The 21,960-nt window shown below is 39.0% G+C and overlaps 1 protein-coding gene across 1 annotated transcript in view; it reads left to right on the forward strand.

Moving 5' to 3' along the window:
• DCC (deleted in colorectal carcinoma) overlaps positions 1-21,960 on the forward strand; it is a 1,276,184-nt gene that overhangs the window by 596,359 nt on the left and 657,865 nt on the right. Inside the window, exon 3 of the mRNA XM_006891717.1 lies at positions 373-657. Within this exon, the coding sequence (XP_006891779.1) occupies positions 373-657 (285 nt within the window). The remainder of the gene's footprint in view (positions 1-372; positions 658-21,960) is intronic.

The raw sequence follows: 21,960 nt of genomic DNA on the forward strand, positions 1-21,960 counted from the left end.
GCCTATCCTAACCTTAAGGACTTACTGATAAATTTGAACTTTTCAAGAGCATGACTTTGAGTTAGTAACACAACTACCTACAGACTAAACTGAGTTCCCTTCCTCTTTTATAGGGTTGTTATATTAACAACAGGGGATAATAATATGGTATACTTCTGGAGGTGAATGACAAAACCTCTATAATTTTTTCTTTTTACCCATGAAAATATGCTGTAGGGATGGAGATATAATGTAGAAGATAATGCAAAGTGGGGGGTAAAATTTTACAAAATATTTACAAAATACAAACTGTTGAAGGAAACACAACGTGTGATTATATTCATTGGAGATGATTCTGAAAGATTTCCATTTCCTTCTTTGTTTTCCTCCTAGGGCCACTGAGGTTCCTTTCCCAGACAGAATCTGTCACAGCCTTCATGGGGGACACTGTGCTACTCAAGTGTGAAGTCATCGGGGAGCCCATGCCAACCATACACTGGCAGAAGAACCAGCAAGACCTGACTCCAAGCCCCGGGGACTCCCGGGTGGTGGTTTTGCCCTCTGGAGCATTGCAGATCAGCAAACTCCAGCTGGGGGACATTGGGATCTATCGCTGCCTGGCACGGAACCCAGCCAGCTCCCGGACAGGCAACGAAGCAGAAGTGAGAATTCTCTCAGGTACTCTAGTGCTCGCTTATCCCCTCAAAATGACAATTTATGGAGTAGTTGGGGTGCCAGCTTTTATTCGACTAACATCAGCCATAGTTCTAAGTGTAGCATAGTGCTTTGTCTTTTTGGGTTTTGTTTGCTTCTTGGGTTTTTAAACTTCTTTTCAAAAAATGGCTCTCCACACAATCAGTCAATACTGAACACTCACTTGTTCACGTACTCATTTCTGCTAAGCTTGGTGCTAAATACTCGGGATGTAGGGATGACCAACACTCACACAGAGCCTGGCCTCCCAGAACTCTGAGGGAACAGACATGCAAATGGTTTCCAGCAAGTATAATGAATGTCATGATAATGAAATTTCCTCCTCTCCATCTCTTAACACTCCTTCTTTGGCAGATCATTAACATTCTGAAATCACTTTCTCTCCTAGATAGTGGAGAGATCAGGACAAATAGTTTTTCAGCTCTCCTTTCTTCCAGTAACCTCTTATCTTTTTAGTCTCTTCTCTGTCTCTGTCTCTCCTCTCTCTGTCTCTCTCTCTGTCTCTCTCTCTGCCTCTCTCTCTCTTTCTCTCTCTCTCTCTCTCTCGACAAGTACCATTGAGTTGAGTATGAATGAGTCATAATGATCCTATGAACTACAGATATGAACCCTGCCCTATCTTGTGCCAACCTCATCACTTCTGAAAGTCAAGCCCACTGTAGCAGTCATTTTGTCAATCCATCTTTTTGGGGGTCTTCTTCTCTTTCATTGATCCTCCATATTTCCAAGCATGATGTCCCTCTCCAAAGGCAATGTTATTGCCCCTTAACAACATGCCCAAAGTATGTGAGGCAAAGTTTACATCTTTGCCTCCAAGAAGCACTCCAGCTTTACTCTCTCCAAGACATAACTGTTTGGGGGGGTTTTTTTGGCAGAATATATGCCAGTTCTCTGGTGCTTCAACCAAAAGTCAGTAAGGTGACTTTCAGCTGCCTCATGGGAGAAAGATGGGAAATCTCCTTCTATGCAATTTAGAGGCCCTCACAACTGGCTAGAGGATCAACGACATGCTGATCCCAACTCGATGACACATAACAGTAACAGCAGCCTTCTTTTTTTAGTCTCACTTGTGATTAGACTTGTGAGAGTCACATAAAAGCATGTATAGTTGAGCCCCTGAGACTGACATTCCATCAGAGTACTGTACTGCTCTTGGCTCCTGTTCCTGTTCCCCACCTGGGTGAGTTATCACAAGGACTTCTATGGCAAATGTCCCCAGTTATTCCAAAAAGAAAATGACAATTTGATTTGAAGTATCTAGGTCCTTTAATTATAAAAAAGGAAACCAATGAGAAAAACTTCTAGGACCTCTTCTAAGTTTTGGCGACTTTCCCCCTTCCATTCATCATAATAAAGAAATCTTATTGCCACAGAGTCAGAACTGACTCTTAGCTGACTTTTTATTATAATAGGTTTCTCAGGTTGTAAATTGCATGGAAGGAGAATGCCAGTTTTTCTCCTTCAAAACCACTAGTATATCCAGACCACCAGAAAGACAGTGCCCTTTAACTACATAACTCCCTATGGACCAGGCCACTGTGTCAAAAGTGCCAGTCACCACCTTCAACTCTATTGCACTCCATTCACTAAACTGTGACAGTTTCATTCATGACACACTGCATTAATTGAGTACGTCACATACAACAAAATATATAAATATTTATATTCCAATACCTTAATAATACATCTGCGATTTTCAGTCAGTGGGAAACCTGATTGAAGTTACTGTGTGCTGTTGAATCAGAACCGATTCATAGCTGACTCTCAAGGTAATTTTCAGAGGCTTATCTTTCCTCAGAGAAGCTGGTGGATTCAAACCACTTACTTTTGGGATTGCAGCATGGCTCCTTACCACAAGGCCATAGAAGCTCTCAAGGGAAGCCATACCTAGAAATCCTGTTTGGCTATTTCACCCTGAAGTGCCTTACAGAATTACTAAGCAAAACAGTTGTTTTTACTAAATAATGCAACAGATATTGAAAGTTTTGAAAGAAACAGAGACATAAGCAGTAAACCATAACTTATCATATGTCTATTGCCTAAAATATTTCTACATCCCATAGAGATTCTTCTAAAGGCCCTCTTCACATTGATGGGACTGAAAGCAAAACTATGTTGGTGAACCTTAGAGATCTGGGGGGTATTTATTACCTGACTGAGTAGAAACTGAAGTCTACTGATAGTTTTTATTTCACTTTAATGAAATAAAATATAAAACTTCAAAAAAGTAATTATGTGTTTAGGCAGCGAGAAGTACACACAGAAAAGCTTTTGTCTCACTTGATCAAGCCTGTATTATATTCTGTTGCTCACATAAGCGCATACTGAAAAGGCATTATATCTTCTCATTTATCCTCAATTTACGCAGTGGTTTCTGAAGTTGGTTATGTAACTCCACAATAGTGGTAAGATTAAATGAGAGAGTGAATGAATACACAAGATTTCTCAAGCCACACTTCTCCTAAATGTCACCTTTGGCCCCCTGGTTATGCCTGTCATCCTAACCCTTTCAGATCCATTTCTGCTTCCTGTGAGCAACAGTTTGAAGAAATAATAAATCACACGCATAAAGAGTCATTTTCTATCCTAAAATTTAAGTAAGTTGGAAAGATAAAGCCAGTAAAAACAGGAAACAATCATATTTTCCTGTCATTAGAACTTGTACCAGAATAGCTAACATTTTAAAAAAACAAACCAAAACATATTCTTCCATAGTCACCAAATACCATATAGGCTGGTGAAGTTTATTTCTGGTTTGATTTTGAAATACGATGAGGTACTGAAGATTTGAATGTGGTAAACTCTTGTATAATCACAGTTTTTACGTGGATGTGTGGGTAGATGTTTAGGACATCTTAAATATCCTTTAGTTTCATATACTGAGTCAAATCTTCGTGGAATCCTTTTTCAAGTTGCCTCTTTAGTTTATGAGGAATGCCATATCACCGAAGAACTAAAAGATACATTCAATTTTTCTTTTAAAAACCGAACAATAGTTTTAAAAACCTATATTCAGCAAGCAATTTGCATGTTGTTGATTAAATAAAGGTGCTAGTCAACACATTTTTATTGTTGTTGCCATTAAGAATGACTCATAGTGGCCTTATGAGCAAAAGACCTGAAAACTTTGTCATACAACAACTATCATTTATCAGAGTTCATAGAGTTTCCAGTGGCATGTTGTTTAGGAAGTGGATTCCACTCCTGCTTCCAAACTTGTCTTAAACTGGGAGATCCACCAAACACTGTCCATCATAGATGACCGTTACGACACTTGACACCCCAATGGCACAAGCTTCAGCATGACAGCAACCCCAGGCTACCTCAGTACATACAGCATATTGACAGAAGAGAGCTGTACCTCTTAGAAGAATATACCTTCAAAATATAATAACAACCAACTTTTAAGTACAAAGGCACTCCCCATGTCTTGTTTACTCTAAACAAGAGGCTTAAATAAAAGACAACCAATATAGTATGGTTTTGTTGTTACGTGCTGTTGAGTCACCTGTGACCTATAATGACCCTATGTACATCAACTCTGAACGCTTCCCTGACCTGCCAGTCTCACTAATTCCAACACACCAGCCCCCACTGCCCCATATACTATGCCAATCCATCTCATCTGGGATCTTCCTCTCCTGTGCTTGTTTCTAGAACTATAAAGTTCAGGGCTCCCTAAAATAGCTTGTACTCTTCTACAGGAAGCAAAGGAATAGACTTTGTTGAGAAAGAGGGAAGCGTGGAATGCTCTCAGAGGACATGAGAGACATTCCAACGTGCCAGTCTTGAAGAACACTTGGGAGTTAGCGAAAAGGTGCGAACTCAGGCAAAAATATCTGTGTGAACCAAGCATAGTGAAAAGAGATAAATAGCCTTGCTGAACTGCTGAACATACCCTGCTTAGCGGAGGGAGGGAATCAAACTGGGAGTAAGGAAGATAAGATAGAGTGTTGCTGCATTAATGCTGCAGAAAACTGACCAAAAGCTGGTCCTAAAACTGTATCAGAGGGATTCAGAAATGAAGATGGATGGGGACACGTTAAAGACAGATCTCAGAAACAGATCTGAGGTGGCTTATCAGATCAGAGTGTGGGTGGATCCAGGCTCAGGCAAAAGCCAGACGGTAACCCTTTCCCTGAGCTTGGAACCGGCACTTGAGGGTCATCGAATTTAGAATCAATTACAGGCTTTTGAAAGTGATGTTCACAGATACTGCATTTCCCAGGCCAAAGGAAAGATTTATTTCAACCAGAGCCAGGTAAATGAGTAAAGGATTTAATTCTTTAATGGCTTTTTGGGACGAAATTGAATTTATACTTCTGAAGAATTGTGTATTTTTTAACATTTAAGTTAGTAATAAACTTAAAAAATATATCAATAACAAAACACTAGATATGAGTTGTTTCAAAATTTTTTTTGTCCTGTGTGATGGGGACTATTCAGTGAATAGCAGTGACCCTTGGCCAGTCAAGTCCACTCTATGCAGCTCCATCAATATCTGAGTGCCAAGGAGGAGATCAAATTGCTGAATTATAAATCTACTCTGGACACTAGTTTGGCTAAAAGAACTGTCATATATATATATGCTGTAACTCTTATTTCAGTTATCTTAATGGCTTAATTGAATTGATCAATTGGTAATTCAATCAATTGTTCATTCTTTTAACTGCAATTAGGTGATTCTGGGGCTAGTATCAACCTGAACTAAATATCTGTATAATTAGAGACATTGGCTTTTAATATAATACATTGAACTAAATTATATTTCAAATTATTTTTTTATATATTTAAATACAATTTTATTGTAAGATGTGCATTTGAATATGTTGTTGTTATTGTTGTTGTTATGTGCCGTCGAGTCATTTGTGACTCATAGCGACCCTTTGTACAACAGCCCTAAACCCTGCTCTATCCTGTGCCAATCTCATTGCCTCTGACACACCCATCCCGATTACCCCAGTCACTGAATCAAACCACCTCATAGAGAACCTTCCCCTCCTGTGCTGTCCCTCCACTCTGCCCAGCATGATGTCCCTCTCCAAAGACCTGTCTCTCCTTACAACATGTCCAAAGTATGTCAGACGAAGCCCCAGAATCCTTGCCTCCAAGGAGTAGCCTGGTTTAACCCTCTCTTATATATGAAACAATTTGCCATTTCAACATTTTTGGCACATTCAATTATTTATGTCCATCCTGTTGTGAAGCATCATACTGTTTTTAAAAGGGAACACTGGTAGCCTAGTGGCAAATAAGTTGTGCTGTAATCCCAAAGGCATGCAGTTTGAATCCAATAGATTCTTTGTGGAAGAAGGATGGGCAATCTCCTCCCATGGATTAACTGCCTCTGAAAACACCCTGGAGGGTCAACTATGGGTTGGTTCCAACTCTACAGTCCAAGCAGCAACAGCAACCACCTTTGAAAGTATTGATACTTATTTAAATAAAATTTGGCAGAAAGCTTCTCAACATTCATTTTGTTTTATTATTTTATTTACTATTGGCATTCTTTATTTGCTTGTCCTTTAACAAATTGATTTGCGTACAATCATTCCTATACATCATGCTTCATTCATGTGCTTTGCTTTGTTTTGTTTTATAGAATCATTCATATACTTTGTAATTTTTATTTTTTATACTTTGTATTTTATAGAATTAATTGCTATTGATCTGTGCCTATTATCATCCCACCTCTTCAAATCCCCATTGAAGCTTTCCTATTCCTTCACTTTCCTGCCTACTAATGTCTATTATCCTAGTGATTTTCCCCTTTCCCCTCTTCTGTGACACCCCATTCCTTTCCCATTTTGAACATTTATACATATCTTGCTGAATTTCCTTTGTATTTTCACAGTAATGTCTTATTCAGTATTTGTCCTTATGTGACAGTTATTTCACGGAACATAACGCTCTCCAGACTTATATCGCATTTTATAAAATCATTGTTCTACTGCATAGCATTGCGTTGTGTGGTTGCACTACAGTTTCTCAATTTATTCATTTTTCTGGTGGTCTTTGGGCTGTTTCCATTCTTTTGCTTTTGTAAATAATACTACAATGAACATAGGTATATGTATCTCCATTTGTGTCTCAATTCTGATTTTCTTGAGATATATTCCTAGCAGTGGAATAGCTAGAATTTCTATGTTCAACTTTTTTTAGGAAATGTCACACTGCTTTCCAGAGTGGTTATATCATTTTGCAGTTTTATCAGCGGTACATAGAATTCCAGTCTCTCCATATCTTCTCCAACATATTTTGTTTGTTGTATTAAACTTTGCTACTGCTTCGGGGATGAGCTGGTATCTAATTTGTTGTTTTGGTTTGCATCTCTCTGATTGCTAGTGATTTTAAACATTTCTTTATGTGTTTGTATCCATCTAAATGGATTATTTTGTTTATTATTTATTTTGTTTTTTAAAGTTTTTACTATTGGATGCAGATGGACTTTAGATTTTCTTGGAAGTAGCCACATCCATGGACTGCACAGTCTTCATAAGTAGTTATCTGTTCTTCGAGCTTACCTGTGCCAACTTTATCTTCTTCAACTGCACACTGTATCTGAAGCTTCTTTATTCCATATACCACTGGGACTAGCTCGGAAGAGAGAGCCCCAGACCTAGCCGTATGCCTGACGCACTCTTCCAGTTTGGCCTTGTAGGTTTCACCCTAAGGCTTCACTTCTAGTACGATTGAAGAGTTGGCAACAAGTGCCGGTTTTTGGGCTTTCTTTGATTCATACTGTGTAAGACGTTCTTCTCTTAGCTTCTTCGCTTCCTCACTTTCTTCCTCCTCCTCCTCCTCCTCCTCAGATAACATTCATATTATTTTAAAAGTAAGATCTATGTTTACTATTAAAACAAATTGTTCTACCACTTTATCATCACTAGGAGTTTATTACCAACCCAATGGGCTTATTGTTATGATGATGATTTGTTGTTGTTGCTAAGTGCTGTGAGCTGACTACTACTCCACATGGCCCTGTGAACAGTGGATGTGAACCTTGCTCTAGCCTGTGCCAGCCTCATCGTCACTGCTATCTTGACCTCAGTGTTAAAATCACTGTGTCTATCAGCCTCGTGGAGGAGCTTCCTCTCTTTCACGGGCCCCCCATCTTTCTGAGCATGGTTTCCTTTATGAGGTCTGGCCCCTCCTGAAAGCATGCCCAACGTATGTGAGATGAAGCTTTGTCGTCCTCGCCTCTATGGACGACACTTTAAGGCTGAACTTACAAAGACACATTTGTTTGTTCTTTTGACAGTTCATGGGATAATCACTACATTTCTCCTACACAACAGCCCGAAGGCATTACTTCTACTTCTGCTATTTTGTGTAAATAAAATTTATATATCAAAGTTAAACAGAATTCTGGTACTATTGCTTTCTATGACATCTGCAGAATTACAATCTGTAGAATTAAGATAATAAAAAACTCACATTCTTTACTTTTGAAGTTTCTTGTGAAGCCTGACAGTTAATCCCTGCAGCCATATGAAAGGTCACTGGAAGATCAGCTGTAAATCAGTTCTGACTTTAAGGCATGTGACAGGAGCATCTATATCCAAAATAACTCAGAAAAGGGAAAAAAGTAAATATTAAGCAAAACATTTAAAATATCTCCCTACAGATTATCACTTGACTGATTAATTAGGGACAGGTGCATCACGGCAATGGCAGAAGCTAAGTTTGGAAGGAAAAATTGACTCTCCTCATGAAGATCCTTTAATCCACAACCTGGAAAGTTAGACCTGCCATTATCAGCTTTACTGAAGGTTCATGAAGACTTTTGAGCAACGAACACACAGAAAAACAGAAAGCAAGATAAAACATGTTCATATTATCACCTGGAATTTTTTCCTAACACTTAATGATTTTCTCCACTGAAGGATTTTTCCATGCTTAGTTTTTAATTTTGAGGGAACCAAAGTTGTTTGATGTTATAAATAAGAAAGTGTTTCTTAGCTTTTTATAGATTTACAATCAATATAATGATTTCTCTTATGTGCACTTAAAAAAGAATGACTTCTACTATCGTACTATAAACCTTACTGAGTTCATTTTTGCACTGTCGGTGAAGAGATAAGGAGTTACACTGCCAAACCAAAGGCATATGGGTCCAATCCACCAGCCACTTCATGGGAGAAACAATAGCAGTCTCTTTCCGTGCAACTGACTGCCTCTGAAAACCAAAGGAAGGATCAGCTATGAGTTGGTTTTGACTCAACCATGTATAACAGCAACAACAGTTATCAGATTTAATTAAGAATTTCATCGAAATGGCTGGATTTGTATTGTCACATCCTAATTTAATAACTTCAGCCTATAATGAGTTAACATTTGTCAATGAATATTTAAAATTACCAATTTTAACTGTGGTTTTTTTTCAAAGTGTGATGCATCACTATAAGTGCAAATAGTTTGATCAAATTTGCACTTTGAGGAAATTTACCTAAACTTTTGTCAATCTTAATTTATTCCTGTTCTAAATAGGATATAGAAGAGAATGGGATATGTTTATGGAATTAATGCGTGGCTTAAGTATACTGTTGGTTTTGTACATTGTAGAGTTGGAACCGACCCACAGCTGACCCTCCAGGCCGTTTTCAGAGACAGTAAATTACACGGGAGGTAATTGCCCATATTTCTCCTGTGGAGTAGCTGTAATATTACAACTGTGTACCTATGTGTTCACAGAACAGTTCCTTACCAATAAGCTACCAGAGAACCTGGAAATACCATTTCCTCTAAGAAGCTCTGGTGCTGTGGTTATTATATATAATGTTGCTTATTTAAGGATCAGCAGTTTTAATCTACCAGCTACTTCACAGGAGAAATATGGGCTGTCTCTTCCCATTTACAGCCCCAGAAACATGAAAGAGGGTTGTTATGAGTTGAAACCAGACTGACATGACAACAATGAGGGTTTGGTGATAAAACATGAAAACTCTAACTCACTTTGTCCATATAGTACCTCCTCATAGTGACCCTTATCTTTCATCACTACTGGCTCTTGATCATATGTTACTTCCTAACATTTTTCCCTGACAATCAATTCCTTTTGGTACAGTGATTCTGTGTATTCCTTCCATCTTCTTTTGATGCTTCCTGGATCTTTCAAGACTGCCCATAGTATCTTTCAGTATTGCAACTCGAGGCTTGAATTTATTCTTCAGTTCTTTCAGCTTGAGAAATGCTGAGTGTGTTTTCCTTACTCTCTGACTCCAGCTCTTTGCACATTTCATTATAATATTTTGCTTTATCCTCTGTGCCCATTGAGATCTTCTGTTCAACTCTTTTGCTTTGGCATCTCTTCCTTTTGTTTTGGCTTCTTAATGCTCTAATGAAATTTTCATAGTTTCTTCTGACACCCATTTTGAGCTGCTTCTTCCTCCTTTATGATGATATTTTGCTCTCTTCATCAACAGTATCTTCGATATCTTCCCACACTTCCTCTGGTCTTCTATCATTGATGTTCAGTACATCAAACTTGTCCTTAAGAAAAATCTGAAATTCAACTGAGATAGTCAAGATCATATTGTGGCTCTTTTGAAGTAGTTTTCATTTTCTTCAGCTTCCATGTAAACTCGCACATGAGTAACTGATGGTCTCCACAATCAACACCTGGTCTGGTTTTAATTGGAGATATTGCACTTCTCCAGTGATTCTCTTAGCAAATACAGTCTATTTGATTCCTGTGCAGTCCATGAGGTGAGTGAGGTCCATGTGTAAAATTGCCATTGGTGTTGTTACAAAAAAGGATTTGCTATGAATAGATCATTGAGTACACAAAACTAAGGACATTTTTCAGGTTGGCTGTTCAGGTTGACAACATCTAACAACAACACAGTGATCCGCTATGGGGTTTCTGAGGCTGTAAATATTACCAGGTGAAGATAGCACACCATTATTGCGAGGAGATGATGATGCTTTCTAACTGTACTTCAGCACACTTTGGACTACTCCACCAGAACTCTTTTAGTTCTTTGGGCATTTTAGAGAACCCAGCATTTTTTGGGTTTTTTTTTAAATTTTTTTTATTATTTTCTCTGTGTGTGTACCATCAAATTGGATCTGACTGGTACCGGAGGAGATGGTCCCTCCTTCTCCGGCAGAGCATCTGGTGGATTCGAACCGAGTATGTCTGGAATTGCAGTGCAGCTTCTTACCACTAGGCCACCAGAGCTCCCCAGAACCTAGCTTTTAAAAAAATGTATTTCCCTGTGGAGAGATTATTTCTTAGACAATAATATGATTTTTAATCTAGATATCTAAATATTTGTTTTGCACGCATCAGATCCACAGCACTAGGTAATTTTTACACTTCTTCACACATTTTAAAAATCAGAGTATTTGTCTTTGATACCTCATTGCTGTGTGTTTCTCACCCTTAGTTTTTCCTTAACCTCATCTCCTTTGTTGTATGAAATAGTGTAGGATACATTGACTTAAAAATTAGAGTCAGAATATAAATAGGGTTTCTAGTCTTTAATCTCCATTATTGTTAGCCATGTATTTAATCTTTTAAAATCCTTACCCTTTTCATTGGCATAAATAAGAGTTTAACCTATATCAATCGCTCCCAGTCTGTTTTAATTCCATGGATTTCATTTATTATTTCACTCCATAGTTAGCCCCAACCTTGCCTTTAGCATCCCAGTGTTTAAAAATTCAAATTAACTCCCTCATCTCTCTGCTTCCACCCTCAATAAGCAAAACAAATAAATAAATAAATAAAGTTAACAATAATACAAATTAATATAATGCAAAACCTAAAGTCAATCTGATATTGATTAGTGTGCTCCAGGGATGTGTCCTATCTCCATACCTTTTCCGTCTATATACAGAACAGATCATCCAGGGGACTAGGTTCTGTGAGGTGGAATGGGACATCAGGATTGGAGGAAGACACATCAACAGCTTGTGTTATGCAGATGACACAGCCCTGCCTGCTGAAACTGAGGAGGACCTGAGTGCTTGCTGCAGAGGGTCAAGGATTGCATCCTTCAATATGGATTGAAGCTCAACATCATAGTAGATGATGAAGAGTTTGAGACAGTTAACGGCTTTAGTTTGCTTTATTCTACAATCAACATTCTTGGTACCAGCAGCTAGAAAAGCAAAAGAAGAACTGTGTTGGGAAAGTCTGCTGTCAGGGACCTCTCTATAGTACTGAAGAGCAATGATGTCAGTCTGGAGACTACAGTGCTCCTGATACAGGCCAGGTCAGAAAGTTGGACAATGACTAAGGATGACAGAAAGAGAACTGATGCCTTTGAGCTGTGGTGCTGGGGAAGAGTGTTGAATATACTGTGGACTGTCAGGAGAATAAAAAGTTCCATCCTAGAGAGGGTGAAACTAGGCTTCTTGTAAACAAGGATCCTGAGGCTTCAACTGACGTACTTTGAACATGTTGCAAGGAGGGATCAGTCCTTGGAGAAAGACGTCATGCTTGGGAGGGTGGAGAGACAGCTCAAGATAGAAAGATCCTCAATGAGATGGATTGAATCAGTTACTGGGGCAATGGGGGCAGGTGTGTCAGAGATAATAAGTTTGGTACAAGCTAGAACAAGGCTCAGGGCTGTTGTATATAGAGGTGTTATGAGTTGCAAGCGACTCAACAGCACATAACAACAACAATTTAAAAAGCCCAATTGTATTACATCAGTCTGTGTTGTTGTTGTGTACCGTTGAATCAAAACCGACCCATAGCTGACCCTCTGGTGGGTATTCAGAGACAGTTAATAGAATGAGAAATGATTGTCAAGCCTTCTGGTGGCATAGTGGCAAGCTGCACTGCAATCCCAAAAGCAAGCGGTTTAAGGCCACCAGCTGCTCCATGGGAGAAGAATGAACTATCTCCTCTGATGTAATTAACTGCCTCTGAAAACCCACCAGAGGGTCAGCTAGGGGTCGATCCTGGCTCTATGGTCCACGTACAATTATGAATCTACCCAATTTTGAATATTTCTAAATTCCTTAAAGTAATTGGATGCCTCTAATGACAACATTTGTTTTCTGGAATTTTCTGTCAGCTTCAAAAGTGGGGGGGGGGGGGAGGAGTCCTCCTATAAATGAAAAATCACTGCTTAGAAAATGGAACCGATAGACTCAAAATTTGCCTGTGAGACAGAAGGACATAGCCATATGTCAACGATAAGAATAGATGCTCCCTTTCTTCCTCCAAACTCCAACCACAAATAGCAATTTATGTGTGTGTATATGGAGAAAAAAAGAGGAAATATGAACAGATGTAGGAATATTTACAGAGAGCGAATGTCATTTTTAGTACCGAATTGGTGTAAATGAGGAATGAAAGTAATAGAATCATAGAGTAGTGAATAATAGCTACTGAGAAATGACTCCTTCTCCCTCTCTGTTCAAAGCTCTTTGGCTTACAGCCAGAATGAAGTTTTTCATTTTTATTAAGTAAATTCTGATTCTTGTGATCTCTGTGGGTTAGGCTGGTTCTCAATAAAAACATTCTCCACACAGAGTTAAGATGGAGTTTCGCTCTCAGAATACATGATAGAGGACTGACTGAGAGTTAGAGAGACACACGACATTGTTGAATTTTCTAAATCAGACCTCGAAGGGGGGTGGGGAAAGAGTCAGCAGGTGAACCTCGAGTTAGCTTGAAATCGAGGACGCAGACAGAGGGAAATAGTTCTGTGAAGTTAAATGAATTTGTAACTCTTATGCCTGGGGTTAAAAATCAAAGGGAATATTCCATGGTTTCCTGCTGTGCCCTTTCATTTCCAATTGGAGAAATGTTTGATATTCCATTGACACAAAAATTTATTTTCCCAAACCCTGAAGAATGCACAATAGAAAATAAGTTTTACAATCAGAAAACCTAAACATTAAAACTATTAACTATTTTGAGGAATACATTTTGTTAAATGGAATAAGTATAGGCTTTCTAATGCCAACACACTTGCTAACAGTCCATAATTCAATGTAGGTATCCCTCACTTGTTTTTTTAGATCTAGCCAGATAAAGTTGATTTTCCATCTCCTGAGTATTTGTTGTTTTTCATCTTCAAGTCAACTACGACCCTTAGTGACCCTAATACACAATAGCTCCGAACCCTGCTCTACCCTGAGCTATTCTGTCTCTGACAACCTATTCTCATTACCCTAGTTATTGTGTCAATTCATCTCATCCAGGATATTCCTTTCCTGCACTGTCTCTCAACCCTTCCAAGCATTATATCCTTATCCAAAGACTAGTCAGTCCCTCCTGGCTATATGTCCAAAGTGTGTAACATGGAGTCTCGAAATCTTTACCTCCAAAGAGCAGCTTGGTTTCATCCTTTCCAAGACAGGCCTGTTAATTCTCTTGTCAGCCCATGGTATCAGTACTCTTCTCCAGGACCACAACTCAAAGGCATCAATTCTTTTCTGTCATCAGTGGTCACTGTCCAGCTCTCTGATGCATAGTGAGTAACTGTGCAGACCATGGCCTGGATAAGCTTGACAAAAATTATCCCATCTAGCCAGATGTGAAAACACAATGAGTATGCATTCCGTTTACTTGGGATACAGTATCAGCCACACCTACTGCCTTATAATGATAACAAATGAACCCAAAAATGTTTCCCAGTTTAGATGATTTATGGATTTATTTGAGCTCTCTTTTATAAAAAAAAGATAAACATATGTGCTTCCCAAGGAATTGGGGGAAAGTGTGAATGAAGAAAATCAATACAGCTTTCAATTGTACTCACAAACTCAGGTAACATGGATAGTGTAATATGTAATAGAAACCCTCTTTCAGAAATTCATATAAGCAGAAAGTACTCTCTTCATGTTTAAAAATACCCTATAGAAGCGTGGTCCCTGAAAACAATGCTTGGTGATGGTTGTTTATAAGTTCTGAGCAGTTTGCAATAGATAAATGCATCCAAGGTGCTCCTTCACTCCTACAGTCTATTATTAAAATGATTGTTGTTGTTGTTGTTATGTGCCATCGAGTCGTTTGAGACTCATAGCGACCCTATGCACAACAGCTCTAAACCCTGCTCTATCCTGCGCCAACCGCACCGCCACTGACACACCCATCCCGATTACCCCAGTCACCGAATCAATCCATCTCATAGAGGGTCTTCCCCTCCTGCGCTGTCCCTCCACCCTCCCAAGCATGATGTCCCTCTCCAAGGACCCGTCCCTCCTGGCAACATGTCCAAAGTATGTCAGACGAAGCCCCAGAATCCTTGCCTCCAAGGAGCAGCTTGGTTTAATCCTCTCCAAGATGGATCTGTTTGTTTTCCTGGCAGTCCATGGTACATTCAGTACCCTTCTCCAGCACCACAGCTCAAAAGCATCCACTCTCCTTCTGTCCTCCCTAGTCATTGTCCAACTCACTGATGCATAACAAGCGATTGCAGATACCATGACCTGTATCAGGCGCACCTTAGTCTCCAGAGAGACACTGTTGCTCCTGAGTACGTTTGAGAGGTCCCTAACGGCAGACTTTCCCATCGCGATACGCTTTTTGATTTCCTGACTGCTGGTACCAAGAGTGTTAACTGTGGAGCCGAGCAAAGTGAAGCTGTGAACACTCTCAATCTCTTCATCATCCATCCTGACGCTGCCAATTGGTCCAGTGGCAAGAATCTTTGTCTTCTTGACATTGAGCCTTAGTCCATACTGAAGGCTGCAGTCCTTGACCCTTCGCAGCAAGTGCATGAGGTACTCCTCAGTTTCAGCAAGCAAGGTTGTGTCATCTACATAACAGAGATTGTTGATAGATCTTCCACCAATCGTGATGCCACAATTCTCCTCATAGAGGCCAGCCTCTCGGATAATCTGCTCTGCATACATGTTGAAAAGGTATGGAGACAGGATGCATCCCTGGCGTACACCCTTCCCTATTTTGAACCATGCAGTGTTACCCTGCTCTGTTCTGACTACTGCCTCTTGGTCCAAGTATAGGTTTCGTATTAGCACAATTAAATGTTCTGGGATTCCCATTCTTCTCAGAGTCAGCCACAGTTTGTTATGATCCACACAGTCAAATGCCTTTGCATAATCAATGAAACACAGATAGACATTCTTCTGGTATTCCCTGCTTTCAGCCAAGATCCATCTAACATCAGCAACGATATCCCTAGTACCACGACCCCTTCTAAACCCAGCCTGGACTTCTGGCAGTTCTCTGCTGATGTGCTGTTCTAATCGTTTTTGGATGATCTTCAGCAGAATCTTGCTTGCATGTGAAATCAATGACACTGTTCTGTAGTTTCCACACTCAGTTGGGTCACCTTTCTTTGGAATGGGAACAAATATAGATCTCTTCCAGTTAAAATTATAGTTGTAAGAATTTAAATTCTCTATTGCTCTCCTGAATATTAATAGTAAGAACAAAAAGCAGTGGAAGAAGTGAGAGAAGCATATTTTTATCTGTCATGTGGGAGAGTTATATCCTATGATCAATTTTTCAAAATTTGAAAAATTGAACCTTTTGCCAATATAAGATGAAATGGACTTACAGAGTGTTTCAGAATAACTGAAACTTGATGGCTGCTGATAGCATTGGGGCTGGTTGGGGCATGCGGGCCATTGTGGCCGCTGAGAGTACATTTCTTCTCATAAAGTCCAGTCTCTCCAATTATCTGTTCCACATACAGATTGGAAAGATATGGATAAAGGACAAATGCATTCCTTGATGCATTCCTTTCTTGGTTTTGAACCATGTAGTGTTTCTTTGCTCTGTTCCAACAACTGCTTCCTGGTCTAAGGAAGATTTCACATGAACACAATTAACTATTCTGGGTTCCTGATTCTTCGCGGTGTTAGCCAGTTTGTTATGATCCAGTCAAGTATCTATACATAGTCAATAGATCACAAATAGTCATTCTTCTGGTACTCTCTGCTTTCAGACAAGATCCATCTGACATTGGGCCTAGTGCCATAATCTCTTCTTAGCCTAGCTTGTATTTCTGGCAGTTCTCTGTCAATGTACTGTTCCAGTCACTTTTGGATAATCTTTAGCAAGATTTTGCTGGTGTGTGATGTTAGTGATATTGTTTGAATATTTCCACACTGTGTTGGATCACCGTTTTTGAGAATTGCAATGAACATGTATCTTTTCCAGTAGAGGTCAGGTAGATGTTCTCCAGATTTCTTTGCAGTACTTGGTGAGTGTGCCCAGGATTGTATCTTTTTGTTGAAACATATAAAATGGTATCCCATAAAATCCAAAACCTTACTTTTTGCTAATTTCTTCAGAGCAGCTTAAACTTCCTCCATCACCCTTACTTCTTGATCATGTGCTGTTTCATGAAATTCTTTCATGTCAGCCAATTCTTTTTGGTACAGAAACAGTGTACTCCTTCTGTCTTCTTTTGATGCATTCTAGATCATTCAATATTCTGCCCATAGCATCTTTTAGTATTACAATTTGAAGCTTGAACTTGTTCTTCAGTTCCTTCAGCTTAAGAAATGCCAAATGAGTTCTTCCCTTTTGATTTTCTGATTCCTGCTCTTTGCACATTTTGTTATATAATACTTTGCTTTGTATTCCTGAGCTGCTCTTTGAAATCTTCTGATCAGCACTTTAACTTCTTGATTTCTTCCCTTTTCTTTGGGTTCTAAGCTTTATTTGGAGTCTCTTCTGACATCTCAGTCTCTTCTTCCTCCTGTGTTTTTGTAATGACCTTTTACATTCTTCATGGATTATATTCTGACGTCATCTTACCACTCACCTGGTCTTTGTCATTCGTATTCAAAGTCTCAAACCTGCCCTTGAGATTTTTTTTTTTTTTAATTTAGGTAGCATAGATTCAGGGTTGTATTTTGGTTCTTTTGAATTTAATTTAATTTAGCTTCAGTTTGAACTTGCATATGAGGGATTGATGGTCGGTTCCATAGTCAGCACCTCACCTCGTTTTAATGGCTGATATTGAGCTTCTACAACCATTCTTTCCTCAGATACAACCAATCTGACTCCTGTGTAGTCCGTTAGGTGAAATGCATGTGTGTAGTTGTTATCAGTGTTTTTTTATAAAAGGTATTTACAATGAATACGTCTTCGTACAAAATTTTGTCATTCTATCTCCAGTCTCATTTCTGTTACCAAGTCCATACTTTCTATTGATCCATACTCCTTGTTTCCAACTTTGCATTCCAGTAACCAACTATTACTAATGAATCTTTTACTTAATAAAGTAGGTAATTGTTTAAATTAATAATAGCAACAATTATTGGTTGATTCATTAAATATATAAGCAAATGAATAAATGAATCACAGCAATGTTTTAAGGATCACAGAAAAGAATTAAGCACGCTGCCTTGACATAAATGCACCATCCTGGAAGTAATGCACCCTTAGTTTAAAATGGACTTAAAATAGTTGTAAATGAATATTGCATACTCTAGGGCAAGTGCTTAAGAGAAATAAAATTAATATTGAGAAAGGCATCAAAATGGAATTATACAAAATGTACAATTAAGACCGTAGAATCCAGGGACATAAAACGTACCTTAAATTTAAAATACTAGAAACCACATGATTTGCTGTCAGACTACAATGGAATTATGCTAGAAAACAATTAAAAGCAATATTTAGGAGAATATTTATAGCATTTCGGTAGTTTAGACCTAAGAACTGCATGATTCAATAACATGGAGTTCTGTAGAAAACACTACTATAGAAATAAAAGAAGGGTCAGTGTCTGCCTGGGGTTTCTGTAAAGGAAAGAGATGAATAGGTGTAGCACATGGGTTGTTCTTATAGTGAACCTACCCACTATGATGCTGTGAGAGTTCTGGTGGCTTAGTGTTAAGGGATTATGCTGTCAGCTGAAAGGTACGTGATTCAAGTCCACCAGCTGGAGAAAGAGGGACCGTCTCCCCTCCACCATTTGATGTACGGCTTCTGAATAGCTGCTGGAGCATCAGCTATGGATCTGTTCTGACTCAATGGTACACAACAACAGTAACAATATAATGCTATAATTGTAATATATATTATAGTAAATTAACTCTGGAAACTCTACAAACTCTCTAAATTCTATAAATGAACAGAAATGATGATAGTTATAGAACAGAGTTATGTACAGAAATTATACTAGTCATAGAACAGAGTTTAGGTCTTTTGTGCAAAATTTACTCTCAGTCATATTGGACTTGATGACATTTAAGCACTGTTAAGTGAAACTAGTGCTGTTATATCTGGAGGAACACTCTTCCACTTTGTACATCACTCTTTGTCAATGTGCAGTATGAAGTAACCTGGATTGCTGTGATGCTGAACCTTGTACCACTGGGGTATCAAAAACCAGAACCTCTTCCTCATGTGGACTGTGGTTGGTGGAGCTACCAGCTGTAAAGCAGGTTTGGAAGCAGGAGTGGCATCCACTTCCTAAACCACATGCCTCTGGAGGTTCTGTGAACTTGGAGAAACAACGATAGTTATGGAAAGGCATTAGGTCTTTTGTTCATAGAGTCACTATGAGTTGCGCTCAACTCAACAGCAATCAACAACAACAATCATCATCATCGTCATCATCATCATCCGTGACATTATGCAGATGTCAAAACACAGAGAACTGTATCACACAAAGAATGATGGTAAATGTAAATTTGTGTTGTTTGGATGCCCCTCAATTCATGATGACCTCGTGTACAATGGAACTGAACTTCTTGTCCCATAGGACTTACATTGGCTGATTTTTCTGGCAAGCTAGCCAAGACATTCTTAGTCCTGACTTAGTCTAGAAACTCTACTGAAATTTGTTTCACATCATAAGCAAGCTTCTACTGACAAACTAGTGGAGGCTGCTGTTGAAGTGGGGCCCTAATTTAGATCTCAGATGAAGTAAAAATTCTACAATGTACTTTAAGTATTGCTGTATCAGTATTGGTTCATCGTTGGTAATGCATACATCATACAGACAAAAGATACTAACAATAGAGATGACTGTGTGTAGAGGTAGGGATGCCACTAAGTAAAAACTCTCAAACTATCTGTTCAACTGTTCTTTAAGTGAGAATGGGGGGAAATGTCCCATTTTGGTTTGTACATATTTATTTTTTTATAAACATTACAACTTTAGTAAAATTGTTGAGTATCACAGTTGTATCTTAGTATTTTATTTCTTGCATACGGTCAAGGACTGCAGCCTTCAGTATGGACTGAGGTTCAATGTCAAGAAGACAAAGATTCTTAACACTGGACCAATCGGTAGCATCAGGATGGATGGCGAAGAGATTGAGATTGTTCACAGCTTCAGTTTGCTCGGCTCCACGGTCAACGCTCGTGGCACCAGTAGCCAGGAAATCAAAAAACGTATTGCGATGGGAAGGTCTGTGGTTAGGGACCTCTCTAAAGTACTCAAGAGCAACAGTGTCTCTCTGGAGACTAAGGTCCGCCTGATACAGGCCATGGCTTTTGCAATCACTTGTTATGCATCAGAGAGTTGGACAATGACTAGGGAGGATAGAAGGAGAATTGACGCCTTTGAGCTGTGGTGCTGGAGAAGAGTATTGAATGTACCATGGACTGCCAAGAAAACAAACAGATCCATCCTGGAGAGGGTTAAACCAGGCTACTCCTTGGAGGCAAGGATTCTGGGGCTTCGTCTGACATACTTTGGACATGTTGTAAGGAGAGACAGATCCTTGGAGAGGGACATCATGCTTGGTAGGGTAGAGGGACAGTGCAAGAGGGGAAGAACCTCTGAGGTGGATTGATTCAGTGACTGGGGTAATCAGGATGGGTGTGTCAGAGGCAATGCGATTGGCACAGGATAGAGCAGCGTTTAGGGCTGTTGTGCATAGGGTCGCTATGAGTCGCAAACAACTCGGTGGCACATAACAACAACAACAACTGTCAAGTCAGCACCAACCCACAGCTGACCTGCTAGCCGGTTTTTAGAGGCAGTGACTAACTTGAGAGGAGATTACACATCTTTCTCCCATTGATCAGCTGCTGGATTCAAACCTCTTACCTTTGTGCTGGCAGCAGAATTCCTTACAATTAGGAAACCACAGCTCTCCATATTTTTAAGTTCTAGTTTTTATTTTCCTTTTAACCAGAAGACATGAATTGGTCTTTGCATGCTGTTTTTCCTGGATTGTGTTCTACGTGGATATGTGCCTGATGTTATGAAAGTTGGCATGGAAAGGTCTTCATTAGAAAGAGAGCTCTTGATACATGTGCGATTAATTGTATGAAGGGAACATGTCCATTTCGGACATCAAATTTTAAGCCATATTCTCTTTTAACACATTTTTGTTTTATTTGAAATGGTAGTTTCATTAATGGAAATGAAATCTACTACCAGCAGTCGCTGAGAAATTTGAGTCTTATTTTCCCCAGCAATATTGGTTTAATAAGGATTAACACATTTGGAAAATCCTTTAAATATTTTCATTGTGAAGAGCATTTACTTCTGTTGCTGTAACAACCCAAAGCAGATGTGGGAAGACTGAGAAAGTGTGAGTCTTCCTCTAAATTAAGAGTTCGTTAGTGGGTAATTACTCTCTCAACTATTAACTTGAGAACTGGTTTTCTCGATGAAGCTCTGATTAGCATGTATGGAGTCAGGTGAAGGCAAGGAAGACTAACAGCAGAGTTAAAATGCATCCCAGGTGCTGTCACCTCTCCCTGTATCACTGATGGGCTGCGGCCCAGGCCCAGAGACCATGGCTCAGTGTGACCTACTCTCTTTTGATAGATATCCATTCACCTTAATTCTAGTGGGGTTTGGTTTTCAAAAATTTTGTTTTATTTTATTGAAAATTTACAAATCACAGTGCATTTTGATTCAATGATCTGTAGATTTTTAATTTCATAATATTAAAACTAATTCATGCAATAAATTGCTGTGTGCACTGCCTTTATTGTATATGGCTTTTCCTTTCACCCAACTTAATTATTCATTTTTCTCTCCTCTTTCCTCCCATTGTCATTGCTAAATAGTCTCCAGATTAGATTGAGTCTAGCTATGTGCAAACTTCTCCTTGGCTTTTTACATTACGGTCTTATATCACTGAATTTTATACCACAGAAAACTAGGTCAATCTTAATTTTTAAATCCTTTTCAACTCTTCCTTTTCTTAAGATTTTTACTTTGAGTTTGCAGAATGACAGCTGTTAGGCTAATGCCACCCAATGCATTAGGTTGAAAACATCCTGAAATAAACTTTTTTTTAATTAATTTAGTTTGTTTATTTTTCATTTCAATGAACATCTACAGAGATTTTGGAATTCCATTCATTCATTGTTGCATTGTTGCACCCTTCTCCCCGCACAAACCCCTC

This window comes from Elephantulus edwardii, unplaced genomic scaffold, assembly GCF_000299155.1.
Source record: "Elephantulus edwardii isolate Elephantulus edwardi_28Jun2011 unplaced genomic scaffold, EleEdw1.0 scaffold00103, whole genome shotgun sequence".
Taxonomy (NCBI): domain Eukaryota; kingdom Metazoa; phylum Chordata; class Mammalia; order Macroscelidea; family Macroscelididae; genus Elephantulus; species Elephantulus edwardii.